Source organism: Phalaenopsis equestris, unplaced genomic scaffold (assembly GCF_001263595.1).
Source record: "Phalaenopsis equestris unplaced genomic scaffold, ASM126359v1 Scaffold000161, whole genome shotgun sequence".
Taxonomy (NCBI): Eukaryota; Viridiplantae; Streptophyta; class Magnoliopsida; order Asparagales; family Orchidaceae; genus Phalaenopsis; species Phalaenopsis equestris.
This window is the reverse complement of record NW_018164603.1, coordinates 292,723-312,429: the sequence shown is the minus strand read 5'-3', so window position 1 is coordinate 312,429 and position 19,707 is coordinate 292,723. Positions and strand designations below refer to the sequence as shown.

The 19,707-nt window shown below is 39.1% G+C and overlaps 1 protein-coding gene across 1 annotated transcript in view; it reads right to left on the bottom strand.

Annotated features, from left to right (window-relative positions):
• Positions 1-6: 6 nt before the first annotated feature.
• Positions 7-19,707, bottom strand: part of LOC110022009 (nardilysin-like) — a 124,059-nt gene continuing 104,358 nt past the window's right edge. The window contains exons 16-19 of the mRNA XM_020720772.1: positions 2,663-2,769; positions 2,346-2,499; positions 1,421-1,542; positions 7-315 (exon numbers count right to left, since the gene is read on the bottom strand). Coding sequence (XP_020576431.1) covers positions 69-315; positions 1,421-1,542; positions 2,346-2,499; positions 2,663-2,769 — 630 coding nt within the window. The 3' untranslated portion in view covers positions 7-68. The remainder of the gene's footprint in view (positions 316-1,420; positions 1,543-2,345; positions 2,500-2,662; positions 2,770-19,707) is intronic.

Genomic DNA, 19,707 nt, shown 5'->3' with positions numbered 1-19,707 from the left:
TTAAATAAATTTCCCTTCTTATTTTTCGAACATTTGCAAACATTGCTTGACATCTCCAAGCATTAATGTCAACAAAGGCTAGAGTAGAACTTAGAGGACAGCTTCAAGGAGGAAATGTCGCCAATAATTTTTCCAAACTTGAATTCTGTTCGGCCTTCCTCGCTTAACTTGTAGTTGCATCCCCACAAATGAATCCCGAGTCGCCGGCACTTTGGGGATGAGGGTGCAAAGTATGTGTTGTACCAGTTTATAAGGTCACTTTTTGAAATTGCTTTGAGCTCTTCAGCTTCTTGCTCTGGCATGTCAAATTGATACCTACATTTCATGTTTTTGATTAAGAGAGAGCTTTTGTTTTTTCTTTTTTTTGGAAGATTTACATGCATACCCTCAAATCATTGGAAGATTTACATATCTAACACCTAAACTTCAATTACCTATGCATGGAAAGGATTTCATGTTGGTATTTTTGATGTGATATGAGAGATTAGGTGGTAAAAATGTGGCGGATAAAATTTAGGTGTTAGATATGTTAATAAATAGGAATTGGGTAGTATGCATGTAAATGGCCCATTTTTTACATTAGCTCAGAGGAAGATAAACAACAACGAAAGTGAAATTGATATTCAGTGTACATTCTCATCAGGTTAAAAAGAACAAAGCATGTGATTAAGCAGAAAGCATGAAGCACAATTGTAAAGAAACATGATTTGTTAGGACTATTAAAACATGTGATAAACAAAAATGTTATAAAATTCATGCTTGCTTGCATGGCAAAATTCATATCCCTGAAACCTATAAATAGGTCATTTTTTATTGTTTTTCATTTTTATTCTTAAAAATGTGATCACATTAGAGCCATTAACATCACAGATATTGATTTACCAAAAAACTTCTTCATCGCTACTCTAAGCTTTGGGCAATTAATAAAATTGGAGAGGAGAACACAGGTTTTCCACATCTTTTATTCTCTAAATGCCATATTTGTATCCATAACCTTCACTTAATGGCTTTATATTCGACCCATCAATAATCAATGATGTTTAAAAAAAATAGATTAGAGATGAAACAACCTTATGTGATGATGAGCTTCGCGTTGCTCATAATATTCTATAAAAAGTGAATGTTTAAAAAATATTGTATTCCGCCTTCTCTTTTTGACTGTTTGTGTTTGATGTTGAAAAAACATAAAGTGATCAAGATTGATCCTTAGACCCACTGCATTGACTTAATTCCCGGTTCATAACAAGGATGTTGCATTTGGTTGTCCAACACAATTTTAGAGAATATTCAAAACAATGCAGAAAATATAGTAAATTTATCGGAAGAGAGATAAAATAAGATAACACTACACAGATTGGCACCCAGTCCGTTACTGTACATTCCCTATGTAAGTATAATTTCTTAGAAGAGCAGCATTTACCTTCTGTCCACAATTTGTGACCAGTAGCGTCCAGTTTCATATGAAAGAGATGGGTCTTTCTCCAACTTGTTTGCAATCAGGCTATTTTTATGGTTCTGAAAGGTTTCGTCATCAAGCTTCTCCTAGAATTGCCAAAAAAATTAGTTTTCTGACCAAAATGAAAATAAAAAATTATGATTTTTCCTTAGATTAAATCATAAAATAATGGAAAGTTAAATAGAATGAAATTTCTTTAGGGGGGCTAAACCCACACAGGTTGTCAAAATCATTTCAAGGGGGATAACATGTACCTTACAAATTATGACTCAATCAAAATGTAGAGCATGTAATCCACTCTCAATAGCTCACAGCTTTGAATCATTAATGAATATATTCTAATACAAATGAAAAATACATGAGGCAAGTTACACTATTAATTTTGTGAAATATCTACTTTCAATAATGCTGAAAGAAACCAAAAAACAGTTTTTTTTTTCTAAAAAAAAAAAGTAATGTGTGCATGCATTAACAAGAATAACATGCAAACTTGCCGGATTAGGAAGACCATTACCACTGCTAAAAAATATTAAGTATTCAAGTCCCAACCAAGCAGAACTTCCTATTATTCCACATAAAACATGTGAACTCTGAAAGTAACTTTAATTGCCAAATTGCCATGAGGCCCGATTCTGAAAAGCTTTGAAGCACTATGTATCAAATTCGAAATTCAAATATGTAATACACACAAAACTATGGTAAAAAAAATGCCCCGTTCGGTTAGCATTTTATTAAGTCAGGCAAAAGATGGCTTCTGAGCTTTGGAAAACTGGAATTATTAAATATCAAAAGCATCATCATGTGATATAAGACATGCCAACGTACCAAACAGAAGCCTACAAAATTTTTATCCATATCACATTTTTAATAAAATATCTTTGAGGCCTACCAGTAAATCACGAAGACCACCAATAAAGTTATCAATCCTCTGGTGCAAATAACAAGGATTATAATTGGATGATTGAACGCAGAAGCAAAAACCTAACACACGATATGTCATCCGTGGACCACACTCAACAGCATAACCAAGCTGCTCCTTTGTCCTACAGTTCAGCATACAAGAATAATTTCTTCAGTAGGCATAACAGCCTGATATAACAGGCCACACTAATTATAACTCAAGCATATAACTGCAAAAACCAAAGGATGAATTCTGTAGAAATGAACGATTTTACCATGATATAAATAGTCCGATTAATAGAATACCTTAGTTGATTAAAACAAGGTTCTCCAATTATATTGCTGAAGAGATCTGTCATGGCTCTCAACTGGGTGGCTTTTGATCCTTTATCTTGTTCAATTTGAAAATAAAGCTGCCAATGATGAGAAAACTTACTATAAATTTCAGGAAATCATCATAAACTCATTGAGCTTGCAGGCATAGATGGCTTAGCTCAACTCACTAGTTAGATAAAACAGCTCGTCCATTTTTTACAGTTGCAGTGTATAAAACAAATGGAAAATAAATGGGAGAAATACAATACATTCCAATAATGAAATAAAGCTCCATGCAGAACTGAAATAGACCATATGAAAACAGCTAAAATGGACCTGAATGCATCTATTGTGATGGAGCTTAGCATGCTATACACATTTTCATAACATCAACTCATCTATGACAAATTATTCCTGTTTGTGAAGTAAACAGAGCAGAAAGGAATTAAAGAAACATTACAGGAATTTTATTTTTGACCATCTTAAAGTAGCCTTTAACATTTGAAAGCCAAAAACAGTCCCAAAAGCACGGGAAATAAATAATTCAAAATTTTGAAAAAGCCAACTGATATGAATCAGAGTAAAAATCAACAAACAAATTACAAGAATTAATTGGAAAAATCAAAATTAGGGCTAATTTGATTAGTTCAAGTAAACAAACAAGATACAAGGGGTAATCTATAATTCTAGAGGTAGATCAACTTGTCACAAACCCAAGACACGACTTGGAAAAAAAAAATGGACAAAACTATAGTAATCCAAAGATGAAAACAAAACCTAGGTGGTTCGACCTAATAAAACACCCCCAATACACATTCAAACTTTCCCCAAATTCCTCTCACCGCACACGTGATTAGGGGATTAAAAAGCCCCACCCAGGGGTTGGAATTATCCCAGGCAGGACTTGGGATTTCCGCCATTAGGCTAGGCCAAGCCAGGCCAATCTAGGAGTGACTAACATAATACTCTCCTCCCACAGAACCACCTTGTCCTCAAGATGGAATGATGGAAATTGCTTCTCGATCACTTCATAAGACACTTAAGTAGCTTCATAAGATCTTTCCACATTATCAGCACCTCATTTGCCCCAACCACTCCTCAACGCACCCCTTCTTCCTCCAAAGGTTCCAAAACTACCTCCTTGTTCTCTATCGGCGTCGAAGGTTATGAAGACGAGAGCATGTGGTCTCCGATAGCGTGTCTCAGCTTTGATACATAAAATATTGGATACAATGATGATGATGGTGGTCGTATCCTCAGACGGTATGCCACTACCCCAGTGCAGGTTATAATCTCATAGGGTCCAAAATACCATGGGGAAAGCTTCTCGTTTCTCCTGGCCAGTTTCTTATACCGATAAGATATCAGCTTAAAAAAAACCATGTCTCCAAGCTTAAATTGTACCTCCCTTCTATGTCCACCAGCGTTGCTCTTAATGCTTTGTTGAGCCCTAAGTAGATATCCCTTGAGCTATGCAAATATCTTGTCCCTCTCCTCCAAGTACTGGGAATTATTGGATACTATTGTAATGTTATGCCCATATCAGGTGAGGTGGATCATGAATCTCCTCTGAACTCAACAATTCCACCAAATAGCCCAATCCTGCTCTCTATAGCAAGTTGACCATGGTTTTGAGTGAGACCATGGTTTTGCACAAGTTAACAACCCCTTTCAACACCACCTTCATCCCTCCACCCTAATCTCCATAGTCAAGGATTTCAAATCCACTAATCTCTCTGATCGTTTCTAACCACTCCATCCCCAAAATGACATAAGTCATTCTCAAGTCTAGGGAAAGGAAGACCTCCATCATATGTACACCCTGAGGTGTTAACACCAATTCCGCACAAATTTCCAAGCTTTTCTCCACCTTTCCTGTTCCCATCATAACCCCAAAAATTCTTGTATCTACCAACTTCAACCTCAATTGACCCACGACTTGATTTGAGATGTTGTGAATTATCCCACTATCAACAAACAACACTACAATCTGCTCCTTAATCTGTCCCCTCACCATCATGACGTGATTTGGAGTAAATCCCACCACTGAGTTGAGAGTAGAGGGATACCACCGCTACATCAAGGTGAAGTGCTCTCCCTCCACCGCTTCTTCCGTTAACTCCTCACAATCCGCCTCCTCCCAATCACAAACTATAAGGATCTGGAGCATGCGATCCTCGCATCGGTGGCCAAGTGAGTACTTCTCATCACATCAGAAACATAATCCCTTTACTCTTTTGTTCTGCACCTCCGCCTCCAAAAGACGCTTGAAGTTGAACCCGGGAAGGGCCCCCATATTCATTTTCTTCAACGCCTCCCTCTGAAATGACATTGTATGGATCCTCGGTGTCAAGGTACTCCTGTTGAATCCTTCTATGATGTTAATTATGTTGGCCTTCTCCATCTGGTTCTTGTCTCCCACCATCTAGGCTTGCTCAATCATCTCCCCAAACCCCGCGATGCACATATATTAGGCTTTAAACCCTTCATAAAGTTTCCCTCCAATATCGTTCTAGAAATCCCTCTCAGATGTCTCGACAGTAACTCAAATCTCTCCCTATACTCCATGATGGTCTCCTCTCGAGTCAAGGCAATGATTTTTCAAATAGGTCTCCTTCCCGAATGACTCAAAAACATTCCAAAAAGCAATCATTAAATTCCTCCCACAAGCGGATCAAACATCTAACATCCCTCATGAAACCATGCTAGGTTTTTCTCCTCCAAACATAACTCTGGGGCCCTGAACTTCTCCTTTCCTCGTTTCACCGTGAAATATTGCTCCACCTGGTATAGCCAACCATGTGTCTTCCCCCTCAAAAATTGACACCTTCAACATCCTAATCCTAGCATCTCCACCCCAACTTCCTGCTTCTAGTGGTTCCCCTCATATATCTAGAGTGAAAATCACACCTTCGATCATGGCCATACCCGATCATGGCCATACCCCATCCGGCTTCCGTTATTTCTTTTTAGAACTCCTTCATATCTCATGCATAACCCATATCCCAATTTCAATTGAACCAATTCCATCAAAAATTCTGAATCCCCCCATTGGAATCCTAGGGATGTTTTTCATGATTTCACTTGATAGTGGATGTTTTCCTCATGCTCTTCTCGTTCGAACTCTTTCTCTTTAGAATTTGAAAAGGATTTTCTAGTCAAACCTTGGTTATGGTTTGCAATTTGAAGTACCAACGAGGTCTTGGATTGCATCTTGAGAAGCCTCTTCATTATCTTCTCTAAGCCCTCAATTATGTTTTTCATGAAAGACAACCTTCCATCTATGATAAAGAACTTTTTCTCAACTCTGGATTTAATTTATCCAACTTCTTCCAACCTCTCTTTCAAAGCATCCACTTTCCTTGCTATCATCTAATTTGTGATCTCGTTTGTCTTCCCAACTAGCTCTTGCCGCAACTGTATCAGACCTGAGTATGCCGCGATCTTCCAAGCACGCTCAAATCAAAATTGAATCACATGTCTGGCAAAGCTAGGAACCACATCGTGTTGTTCGGGTATTATGTTTCTTCATAGTTAGCTGGAATCGTGAATTTCATGACTTTCTCTTAGATCATGGCTATCTCATGTGATTCAAAAAAGTAGGTCATTGTACACTGTAACCTGATCATTTGCTTACGACGGATCAAGCGACTGTCAGTGACGCGGAAATCCTTGAACGCAGCAATCACGATCACGACGCAGAACTCCTTTTAGGCCACGGTTGCTTCTTCTTGGATCGAAACCTCTGATATCAATTTGATACGAATCAGAGCAAAAATTAGCAAAGAAAGTACAAGAATTATGTGGGAAAACCCAAAATAGGGCTAGCTTGATTACTCTCCAAAAAAACAAACAAAATACATGGGGCGATCTATGACTCAAGAAGTAGAATGACTCTCCACAAACACTAAATGTTGAACACAAAAAGACAGACAATTGCAGAAATCCAAATACGAAAACAAATCCTAGGTGATTCACCCTAATAAACACCCCCAAAACACATTCAAACTTTCCCCCAATTCCTCTAACTGCAAATGTGAATAGGGGCATAATGGGCCCCACCTGAGGGAAGGAATCATCCGAGGCAAGACTTGGGGTTTCTGCCTTAGCTGAGCCAACCTGGTCCAGGACGTACTTATGTAGCACTAACTTCAAATTCCTAAAAGTTATACCAACGTGAATGGCAGCTGGACAGCTGTCCAGAAAACTGGAAATGGCCGTTTCCTGCTTGCAAACAGCCCCTTTCTTCTGTTGAACAGCAGTAGCAGCGAGCAAAGATGGTTGTCCAACTGAAAACAGCTAGTAGATGCCATTTGGAAGGGTGTTAGGGTTGAAATCTGCTATGGGACAGCAGATCAAAAGAAGTTTGACGAGTGACTGATTGAAAAACATCAGGTGAAATGGCGTACAACGAACGGCGAGAAACTGGCGGCGAGGATGATCCACCACCTGTTCATGAGTAAAATACAAACACACTTGGAAAAAGAAATGATATTGCCCTCCGAAGAACAAAAAATAGATAACGTCTCTAGACACGTTAATAATAGAAAAGTCTCCTAAACAAAAAAAATAATAATAATAATAACATACATATAGTTCCCTAAAAATAGATAACAAAATTAGAAATAGAGAAATAGAAAAGAAATAGAATGATAATAAATTTTGCTAAAACTGAAAGAGATTGAATCCAATGTGGAACATTATCCCGCGATTATTGAATTTACTGTGATCCTGCAGAATCGAGAAATCTCATTCTAGACTACAGCGGGATCCGCAATTCTGCACAAAATTGCAGAACTAGCTCCCACGTAACTTAGTAAGCTTTAATATCAACTTCTATCTAATCACATTTCATCCATAAGCCGAAACAGAGTTTGAAATGAGAGAAGACAGGAAGAAGAGAAGGCAAGGGAGAAGAAAAGAAAGAAAGTAATAGAAAGGTAAAAATGCTAGTTTTTTATTTAAAAATTAAATTTTTTTGTAACTTTTTTTATTAACCGATTTCAATTTAAAATGATAGGCTTTAGTGCTTTTATGATGAGGTGTACTTTTTTAAAAATGACAGGCTTTAGTTAAATTTTTTGGTACTTTTTTCCCTAATAGATATCAATTTGTTAGTGTATTTTAAAGTAACTTAATTTGAAATTAAGTTGTCAATTAGGAAGCAATTCTAATCAAGAAATTGCAATTTTTAGATTGTTTAGAAAAAGAATTTCTGGGGCATGGAATTTGAAAAGGTAAATTGTCATTCGACTAAGATATGTTAAATTTAATATAAAAAGCAAAATTTTTTAGCTGTTGCACAAGCATTAATAGGTAAGTGGACAAATGGGTTTCATATTGAAAAAAGCATTTTTATAGCCTACTAAACATGCACAAATATCTAAGCAGAAATTTGAATGATACAAGCTCGTAATTAAGTGCATTATGATTATACAAATATTTTGTTAATAGGTGATAATTTTAAAAGAAAACATTTAGTAGCTGTAAATTATTCATTTGCATATATAATTGTTTAGTATATCTATAAATAAGTCACATGTTTATTTAAATATTAATAATGAAATGCATGAAGCTTAAAAATCGTCATATTATCAGACGATCGGTTGACAATATGATATGTTTATTATATCTATACAAATGAGACAAAAAAGGTGCCTAACATAAGCTAAAGAACACCCAATGCACTTCAATAGTGATAACAATGGATTGCGCTTGGGCTCCATTGAACTTCATAAAGTAGCCTTTAGGCTAGGTTTATATCATATATTATCTAGTGTGGGTTTATAACTCTCTGCCTCTGACTAGTAATCTTAGAAAATTATACATAACATTGACTCGGGCACTGAACTGCACCCCAATTCGGGGCGCTCAGATCCTGCGAGATCGAAGCCCCGCTAGAATTCGCGAAAGCAAGAGAAACCCACACGAGAACAAGGAGCCTGCGGACCTTCACTGGAACGATCGTGAAGCCAGAATAAAAAAGAAGAATCTTGTCAACGGGAGCAAGAACCGCTCGAAAAATCGTGACAACGCTCTCGGAAAGGATAAAGAAGGATCGCGAACTTGCGCGATCCAGTTCGCGATCCAGTGAGGCTATTTCGCGTACCAGCCACACTGGACATTTTTAGGGAAGAGTTTTTAGATTCTTCTTGACTTTTCAGCCTATTTTCTTTTGTGTGTATGGGAGACTAGACTATAAATAGATATCCCCTGTGTGTGTGGGAGGCAGTGTTTTTCAATGAGGCTATCTCGTGTGGAGTTTCTTTTCCCTTCGTGGGTTGCATCTGAAGAATTGGTGGTGCTTCAGTTGTATCCTCTCCGAGGTGGTAATTGTATCTTTCCATTCAAAATTTTTTCCTTTCTCCTCCCCAGCAGCGGTACTCTCCCTCCGTCACCCCGACATTCAACCATTCCCTTTTCTTATTGGTTATTACTGCTTCCTGCCTTCCTAACTCCCTTCAAACTCCTCCCACCCACTCCGCTACCACTGCCGACCACCTAAAATCCTTCCCACTTGTTGTCCTTACGATTCCGCACCTTTTCCCTCGCAGCCACCAGCATTTTGTCACTGTCACCATTCCCGCTAGCCATCCGACCCACCTTGTCGACCTCCACTACCCATTGGAATACAAGGAGTGTTTGCTTCTGTTGTTATGAGTTTATGTTGTTATTTTCTATTCGAGTCATATTATAACCTTATATTAGTATTAATGAAAGTTTGCTTTTGTGTTTCCACTATTTTTTCACACTAGTTCCGATATCATTTGATATAGAGTCAGGATCAACCCTAGTCTCATCCTAGGGTTTCCTAGCATCCGCTACTACCCAAGCCACCTTGCCCCCAAATTTTCTTCTGATTCCAACCCTAGTCATGCCACCGTGAAGAGGCACACTGGATTCGATCCGGGAAGAGATTCAACGAGACATCCGTCATCTACAACGGAGACTAGCAGAGTTAGGTGCGGAAATCAAGATGAGATTACCTTCATCCGTGATCGAGAGAGTGAAAGAGGAGATGAATCTGTTCCACAAGGGGAAGATCATAGTGACAGAATATTGATCATGTTGTTTTGGTATCCAATATCAAAGGAGGCTGAGAGAAGAGGTTCCTTATGGAGGTCAGCGAAACTTTGGCATCTAGATGGACCTCCCAGAGTTCGAGGGAAGCATGCACCTCGATGAGTTTATTGATTGGCTGCAAACAGTCGAACGAATCTTCAAATATAGACTTATCAGAAGACAAATGGGTTAAGCTAGTCGCTATTAAGTTGAAGAAGAGCGCTTCTTTAGATAGAAAAATATGCAGAGGCAGAAAAAGAGGGAAGACACTGAAAGGATCACTAGGTGGGAGAAGATGAAGAAGGTAATGCAGAAAAAGTACCTCCCAACCCACTATCGCTAGGATATATTTCTGAAGCTCCACAACTTGTAGCAGAGAGATCTTTCAGTCGAGGTGTCTACAACCTAATACGACCACTTACAGCTGAAATGCGAACTGACGAAGCCAGAGGAACATACGATAGCCGGATATCTCGAGGGTCTGTAGCCCACCATCAGCAATGTGGTACAGTTACAACCATACTGAACGCTAGGGGATGTCTAAATATTAGCCTTGAAGGTGGAAAGACAATAACAACAGAGTCAACAACAATCATCTTTCAAGCAGCAACCTTCGGGCAAGATGTCACCTACAATTACTATAGCCGACAAGGATCTCTCAGGAGACATATGCAAGCCCGAACAAGAAAATGAAACTAAGGAGCAAAGCGGGAAGAAATAGGAGAAGGGAAACTCCTCCAACACAGTGCCAGCCAGGAAGTGCTACTGATGCCACGGCTACGACCACAACCTCCGACTGCCTGATGAGTAGGGTAGTCACTTTCTCAAATCAAAGAGCCGTAGAACAAATTAGCGATGGAGAAAAAGCCGAGGAACGGGGTGAGGAGTATCAGCTTCTCCCAGGTGAAGAAGAGGTGTTTGTGATTCGACGAATCCTACAAACCGAAGTCACGAGGGATGTGCAGTGGCTGCGCCACAACATATTCTATACCCGCTGCACAATGAACGAAAAAATATGCAGTCTCATCATCGACAACGGAAGCAGCAAAAACGTGGTTTCGACACAGATGGTAAAGAAATTAGGACTCGCAACTTAGAGACATTCCGAGCCATATTCACTGACGTGGCTGAAGAAGGAAAATCAGGTCAACATCGATCGAAGGTGCTTGGTAGAATATTCAACCAGAGGCAAGTTGCAAGACCAGGTGATGTGGGCTCTATGGGTGCATTCTACCATTTATTGGGACGACCTTTGGAATATGACTGGAGGACTCAGTACGACGGATATAAAAACATGTATTCCTTCACCAAGGATGGGAAGCACAACACCCTCCTTCCTTCGACAAAGTTAGAGGTCACAGGATCCCATTTAAGCAGAACAACGTTAATAGAATCAGATTTAACACCAAACAAGCAAAGCGAGAACCCACCCCTGATACTAGACAAATACAGATAAGATTATGTTAGGACAACACCGTACCAGCAACACCACCTTCGTGCGATAAGGGACAGATTGTTCTCACTACGCGCTCGTTTGAACTGATCATGGGGTAATTTTGGAAGGTTCACCAGTATAGGCATGATATACAACCCCAGGAAGACAGATGAATATGATAGCTAGAGAAGACCCTCAACTAACTCGAACAAAAGTGCAGTCGTCAGTGGGGTCCAGGGTGACTGATAACGAACTAGAAGCTTCAACAAATGAAGTTGAAGCTCCCCAACCTCAGGAGATTGACACGGGCGCTACCAGCGCCCTAATTCGGGAGCAAAAACAACACAAACTAGAGTTGAACTGCGCCCCAATTTCAGGCGCTTCGATCCCGCTGGATCGAAGCCTCGTGAGAATTCGTGAAAGCAAGAGAAGCTCGCACGAGAGCAGGGAGCATGCGAACCTTCACAGGAACGATCACGAAGCAGAATTGTGTCAACGTGAGCGGGAACCGCGCAAAGAATTGTGATAGAGGATGATCCCGCACAAAAAAAAAGGAAGGATCGCGAACTTACGCAATCTAGTGGGGCTATTTCGCATACCCACCACACCGGGCCTTTTCAAGGAGATTTTCTGGATTCTTCTTTACTTTTCAACCTTTTTTCTTTTGTGTGTGTGGGAGGCATAAATAGTTGTCTCCTGTGTGTGGGAGACAATTCTGAGTGTGTTCAGTTTTAGTTCTCCTGTGAGGAGTCTCTTTCCCCTTCATGGGCTATATCTGAGGAGTTAGTGGAGCTTCGGTTGCATCCTCTCTGAGGTGGTGATTGTATCTTTCCTTTCAAAACCGTCTCATTTCCCCTCCACAACCGCCAAACTCTCCCTCCATCAACCCGACATCGAACCATTCCCCTTCCCTACCGGAAATTACTGCTACCCGCCTTCCTAACTTTGTTCAAGCTCCTACCATCCACCCCTCTACCGATGCTGACCACCTAAAATCTTTCCTGCTTGCTGTCCCTACGGTTCCACACCTTTCCCCACACGGCCACCAATATTTTGTTGTTGTCACCATCCCCGATAACCATCCAACCCACCTCGCCGAACTCCACCACCAGTTGAATACATGTAGGAGTCAATCTCCTTCGCGATCGTCCTCTTCTCTTTCGCGCCCAACGACGAAGGGCTTCGGCGTCTTCCTGCTGTGGTTTCGTGTCTGTCGAGCTGCGGTTAGTAGGACTGCTGTGGTTTCCTTTTCCTGCTATGGTTTTGCCTATGCCTCGTCAAGCTGCGGTTTGTCTGTCGAGCATTGACTTCGTCTTTGCGCATTTGTCATTGTGGTTTCCTGTCTTCTACGCAGCTTCGCCCCGACCTCTTCGGCTTGCCTTTTTTTGCCTCTGCCCGACTTGCAGGGCTTCTCCTTGTTGTGATGGAGCTTCTTTCTTCTTCGGTTGAATCTGACAAAACCTCATTTGCCAATGTGGTGGGTAATCCTCAACGGGAGACGACAGTTGTCTTCCCCTCAAGTTATAAGGAGAATCGTGACGGTACAGATGAATTCCCTTTTATTAAGAATGCAAGCAGGAAAAGTGGGAAAACAACACTCTTTTTCTCTGAGTTAGAAATTTCAACCCTGACTGACACATTCAAATTTGCTATTATTGAGTATTTTAGTGGGAATACCCACCTATTAAAGTTATCAGGAAAAATTTTGATGACCTCAAATTAACATGAAAGTGAAAAGTTGGGCTCATGGATGAGAGACATGTTTTGATTCAGTTAATCATGCCTGAAGACTACATTCGAATTTTCTCCAAAAAATATCTTAACATTGCTGACAAACAAATGAAACTACTCAAATGGTCTCTTGGTTTTGACCATAATCATGAACCTCCTACTGTACCGGTATGGTTTAGTCTATTTGGTCTCAAGCTGCATTTTTTTTATCATCAGGTTATTTACCCTATTAGTGTCATACTTTGGGACCCTATGAAGCTAAATCTACCCACTTTCAACCTTATCAGACCTTTTGTGGCCAGAATACTTGTGGAAAGAGATATTATTTTGTCTGATGTTACTGAAGTCTGGTTGGACACAACACATAATGGATATTGGCAACAAATCGTCATGGAGCATAAACTTCCTTATTGTTTTCATTATAAGATGTTTGGGCATAACCTTAATAAATGTCATAAGCTTTATCTTAATTTGAAATCTGAAGATCAAGTGAATAATAATGGATTTAAGGATATATCTGTTCTACCTGGAGAGAAAACTACAACAATACATGATTTGGTGTCCGACTCTGTTGCCCTTGTGGACCCTCTCCCTGAAAATATTGTTTCTGTGATCGATGAGAAGCTGGATGGCGCTACTGAGCAACCTACACTTTAAAACCCTATTGAAAATAATAATGAAGAACCCCTACATACACAGACTGATAATTAGGAGAACCTTGCAGCTCCTCATCTTCAGGAAGAATCAGGGGTAAAGGCGACAACTCTTACCTCACATACACTTGTGGGCACAGCTGTTGGCAATCTGTCTACTGCAGCACTACCACCTCATCCGAACGAGCAACAATTTTCGGATGAGGAATGACAGGTCTACACTTCCAGGAGGAAGAAGAAGAATAAAGATCTATTTGAGCTAAGGAATCTAAAGGATGATACTCTGGTTACTTCAGGCAATGGTACACATCTCACCAATCTGTTAGTTGGTTCCTTTCCGAGAACTAGAGGCAAAACTAAAGTGGGTCGACCTGTTTGATCTTATATGTACCATATACTTTTGGGTTTTAAGTTTCTTTTCTTTTCTTTTTGTGTGTGTTGTACCGTATGGGTTGGGTGTCTATTTGAGTCTATTCATACAACCTATCTGTACCCTTTTCTCTTCAATAAATTTGCCTTGAACTTTTCAAATATATATACATATATATGATCCTCAGAAAATTTAGGAGTCCTATTAAAATAGTTCTAATTATTTTCGAGAGTTCAAAAAATGTGGTATAAAAATTTATAACTAGTTAGGTTATTTCTTCCGAAACCTTTGAATGCTGCAGTAAGCCCCTATCTGCCTTGTTCATTCTAAGTAATAGGCAAGCTACCAACTTCCCAGTTAATCTTTTGAGTCCAGTTCTATATTTTATTCAGTTCCATTTCAGTTAACTTGATTCACAATGCAGCAGTCCAAGTGTATGTTGCAAGGTCCTGTTTATGCTCATTGGCAAGCTATTGAACCTCTCGTCATTTCTTAAATGTGTTCAATTCCTGTTCAGTCAGTTTATCAACGCACAAGAAATCAAATCGTAGATAATTTCTTTTCAAATCATGTGTACATATCATGAGATAAGTTTTAGATTGCTTTCACACATGGCGAAACAACTTTTAATATGCTTTTAAAATGGTGAGATTAAACCATATAAATGCGCTAAAAATCATGTGAATGTATTACGCATGTGCACCGAAAATCACACAAATGTATTAATAAGTGCATTGAAATATCATGTAGGTGCATAATGTACCAATGCATTATATAAGTGCACCAAAAATCATATAAATCTATTATATAAGAGCACCGAAAATCCTACAATAGCATCATGCAGGTGCACCAAAAAATCATACTACACATGTAAGTGCATAAAACAAACATTCAAGTGCAGTATGTAGGCACATCAAACATGATGCAAACACAATAAAAGCAAAAATTGAGTTCATATGCTCTGATATGGTTGTCAAATACCTGAATCTAAAATCAAAATAACCATGCAACTGCTTTGAAAAATATCAAACAATTATTATAAAATAGTGTACACTACATCTTTATAAAATCAAAATCATCATGCTGCATACGATTTTGAGCAGATCACCTTGCGCATAGAGCAAAAGATCTCAAGTCCCATCTTTCAAAGTCTGATCATCCATATAATTAAGAACAGAGTTGACAAGACTGTTCCTAAGCTAAAGTTGACAAGAATTTCACCTCCTAATAAACTATTGTAATGCCAATCAAAAGAGAGTCTCTGATCATGCAAATTGATAGTCAAATACTCGATCATAAAGCTTATTAAATAATTTTGAATTTCTATTCACATATGGCCTTCAAAGCCTTCTATAAAGAAAAATCAATTTAAAATAAAAATTCTTAATGCTATAACACTTGCAAGGTGCAATAATAAATTCAGCCTACAGACCCCATTCTTTGTCGTTAACCCAAACTCACCTACAGTTTTATGGGGCAAAAGGTTACTTCCCACGTCTATAGTGTTGCTTTTCCAGCTTTCTCGCGAGCAACAAATGGCTTAGAAAACTTTGCATGAACCCTCCGGAGCATTTGTTCGAGAGGATCTTTTTGGGGGCTGCAGTTTCCATCATTATTGGCTTCACTCAAGAAGATTGGGAGAGATACCCAACTGCCTCTGTGATTTTCATGGAGAGATCGGATCACACCCTGTAACCGGATGTAAAACCCTCCTAGAGTTCACCATCACCATGAGGGGATGGGGAGTCAATGTTCCTTCGTTTAATGATTTTCAGGATGCAATCAACGAGCTTTCAGAATCCAAGAGATCCAACATAGGTATCAATATTTGCAGGATCATATTGCAAAAAAACATGGGAGACCATTCTGCATGCCCACCATACTCACGGTGAACAGTCTTGACTCTTGAGTCGCTCACTCACACATAGGCTTTCCCACTTCAAAAACACTATGGATGAGGAACTCCCCTTTCACTTAGTCGACACAGGTGCTATCATTCGGAATGACGGGGGTGAATATTCAGTTGCAACAGGCATTCAAATGGAGCACTAGGATAGTGCTTATATTGAGTGTATGGCCATCAATACCATTAAGGACAACCTAGAGCCTTGAATGTTAAAGGAAAAAGGGATCATCATTGAGGGTGAAAATACCAACACCATTAACTTCCTCTGTTAGACCATGGAGGAGATAGTGTGGCACACTCAATCCCAGGACGGCCCAAGCTTAGCTTTTTTTTTACTCAGTTCACGAAGGTACTCGTTTAGTTTAAATCTTTGAAACTTGCATATTGCATTAAAAACATCAAAATATCAATAGAGATTATAAAACCATACAACTATGAATGCATATAGTGTGATCTATCCTCTCTAATAAGAAAAAAACAAGCGTATGAATCATGTATATATGTCAACAAAAAGCTATCTTAACGCTAAATATGCGCAAAAATTGTTGGCTGACGCAAGAGCTTTCTTGCTAGATTGCAAGATTCCACGTAGATTGCAAAATTGATCTCATGAGCGTTGGATTCTGCAGCTTGCGGAATGCCAAAATCACAAGAGTGTGAACCACCCTGCTTTTCATATTTTAACAAGTTTTATTATTATTATTTTACTTTATGTTCTTCCTATTCTGATTTATTTCCTATTTTTCACTTCCAATAAATTTCTATTAGGAGTCTGTATATGTGTGGTATTTTTTTTTTTTTTTTTTGAGATTTTACATTGTTTCTGTTTTTTGAGATTTTAGATTGCTTTTGTGCTATTAAGAAATTGTATTCTCTATTTTATCCTATGATATTTCCTTTACAAGTGATGTGCTTATATTTTTCTTAGAAATAAGTGGTGGAACCACTTTACCTCTCGTGCATTTCATCGTTTCAAAGTTCTCTTTGCTGCTTTCAGCCAGGACAACCGCCAAACCATATTTATCCCCATCCAAACACTGTTAAACAAAACTTGTTTCCTACCTCAAAAAATTGATGTTCACATTATCACTTTCGATAATGATCCCTTTCGTCAAACATTGGCTCCAATTATTTTTTAGGGAAGTGATGGATTGAAACTCCAATAGGGCACGGTCCAAGAGTTGAAAGTGCCACACAACGACAATCAAAAGCTCCCCGACCTCATCTTTGATTATCAATGTCGTACTGACAAACTGATCAGAGAGGGAGGCTTTATCAATGTTCACCTAAATCCAATTAAGAGGTGGGGGACACCAACCAAAAGGAGGGGTGAGTTAGCCTTGAAGGCTGGCTAGTATCCTAGTGCTTTGTATGGAAAATGAGTGGGTCAATGTAAGAGTCTAGCAAATCATGGCAGCGAAGCAACAAGACAGCACATCGTTGTTCCCAATTAGCTTTATAGGACAGTTTCTTTTGTTGAAAGATGTACATGACTCTCATGCTCTTTTTTTTTTTCATTAGAGACGATCATATTTTGTACATGCTTAGATGCATAGGCAATGTATCTCTTTTGATTATTTTCACATTGTGGGCAGTTAAAAAGTTTGGGGAGGTTGCCCGTAAGAAGCTGTCGGTCGCTGGAAGTGAAGTCCCGTCGCCCGCTTCGGAAGGACGTTTTAATTTACATATAATTTTATAATTTTAGAAAAATATAAAATCAAACTGACCTCATATTTTTTGCAGTTTAAATGAAAGGGCGCTCTACCTCAAATCTTGTATCTACCCCGAGGGATAAACACAAGACTTGAGGATGAGACTCAATCAAATAAACTAAGAAATATATGACATCCGTTTGGTCTGCGAAACCGTTTTATTTGCCGACAAGTTTACAATTAAAGTATCAAAATATAAAGTGAGATCTTCTACCTTCTTGACATCTTATTTTTCAGGTATAATGACAAATAGTTGGACCAGTTGCACCCGTGCCTCAACAATAACCTCATCTATGTGAATGCCTAGATTTGTAGAAATCATCGTCTCATTGTTTCATTCCTATTCTACTCCTTCTTCAAAGAGGTCAAAAGGATAGGAATTTTTAACAAAATCGGTCTAAGAGGTTTGAAAGGAAAATTACTCAAATTTGGAACATTTATTATGGAATTCAAAGGGGGAAGAACTAGGGGATGTCATAGATCTGGAAGCGAACCTCGGTGGCTTCCCAGTCTACCTCCCCCACCTATCCGCAAGAATAACAAATAAATAAGGATAAATTATTAGTGTTTCATCCTGTCAATTTTATTTAATTAGGGCTTATATTTGCGTGACATGGTCACACAAATCGCCTGGAAGATATGAAGGTTTACGTCGTATCGGACGACAACCTCGAAACCTAGAACGAGTTAGGACTTAAATCGTATAGCAGAGCTATACGAATGCCTAAAGAAAAGGTGGAGGATTTATGTTGCGCTAGGCAAACAACCTCGAAAACCTATGGATTGTTGTTTAATTTCTAGGAAAGGGAATGGTTTTGCTGGGGAAGACATGTTCTGCTGTTGAAGATGGCCGTGCTGCCCACCGCGCTAGCTCTAAGCTCCCCAATATGACGAGTTTAAGTTTTCTAGGGTGTCCAGTTATAGTGTCAAATCAAACGGCCTTATGGTTGTAGTCCTCTAAACATCCTATGCAAAAAGAAAACATGCTTGAAGTTATATAATATAAAGTGTGCAATGCAGGAACAAAATAATAGAATGCACGTGAAACAGTAGTAAGCAAAACAAGAGCAGTATAACATGCTATACATGAAGAACAGTAGCAGGTAGAAACAGGACAAGTGTAACATGCTTTACAGTACGGTAGCAGGTAGGAATAGGACAAGTGTAATATACTATACAGAAAGAACAACAACAGGTAACAACGGGAAAAATAAGTGCTGTAAAATGTAAAGCAAACATGTACGCCCGTGAGATCCGATGTTCCTTAAGTATAGGAAGCCTAAATGCATCGCAAAAAGCGAAGTCTGAAAGAAACGTCGTCCAGAAAACCCGAGGAAAAGCGGAAAACTCGAGAAAATAAACGAAAAAGACTCAAGTAAAAGAAAATCCTCAAAACTCCTGGGGAAATCCTGAAAGAAAGAAAATGTAACACGAGTGCCATGTCCCAAAGCTTCGATAAAACAAAAAGAAGATTCGGATGAAGGAGACAGCAAGCACTCGTATGAGACTAGGTTCAGCTGTATATTTATTCTCGAGGGTCCACGAAGGGTACTCGGTCACCCGAATGTATAGAACCCGCCACTCGTTTAGAAGGGTGTCTTGAACCTCACTTAGGGGGCGATTTCTCAGCCTAAACAAGGTGGACAACCAACTTTAAAACGTATTTTAAAATTTATGTTTTTGACAAACACACAAAATTTAAACATGCAAAGAAGAGTTATTAATTTTGTTTCATAGAAAAGTACGTTTTCGTTTGAAAATGGTTTATCAAAATTTATCTTTTTTTTTTAGAAATTTTTAGAAATTTTTGTTGTCCACGTGGCAATTTTTATTGTCTACAAGACGATTCCACTGTCAGGCATGAGACTGCCAACAATTTGAGGAGGTTCGAGCCAACTTCCGCTAGACTTATGTCGGGGGGAAAAAACGTCGGTGAAAAATACCATATTCTATTGTTCATCAAATGCTTGGATCTTGATGTTATAGGATAGGGCATCTTTCTGCTCTATCTTCGGTGTGCCTTTATCATCAACACCGTACGCCCCAAAACGACTACTTGCGACCTTGCTTGATGGTTTCACGTATAGCAAAAGGTTATACGTGGACACTTATGCATCGGGCATAAGCATCGAAAACCGAACCAAGAAGCAAGGAAATAAAAGAACAA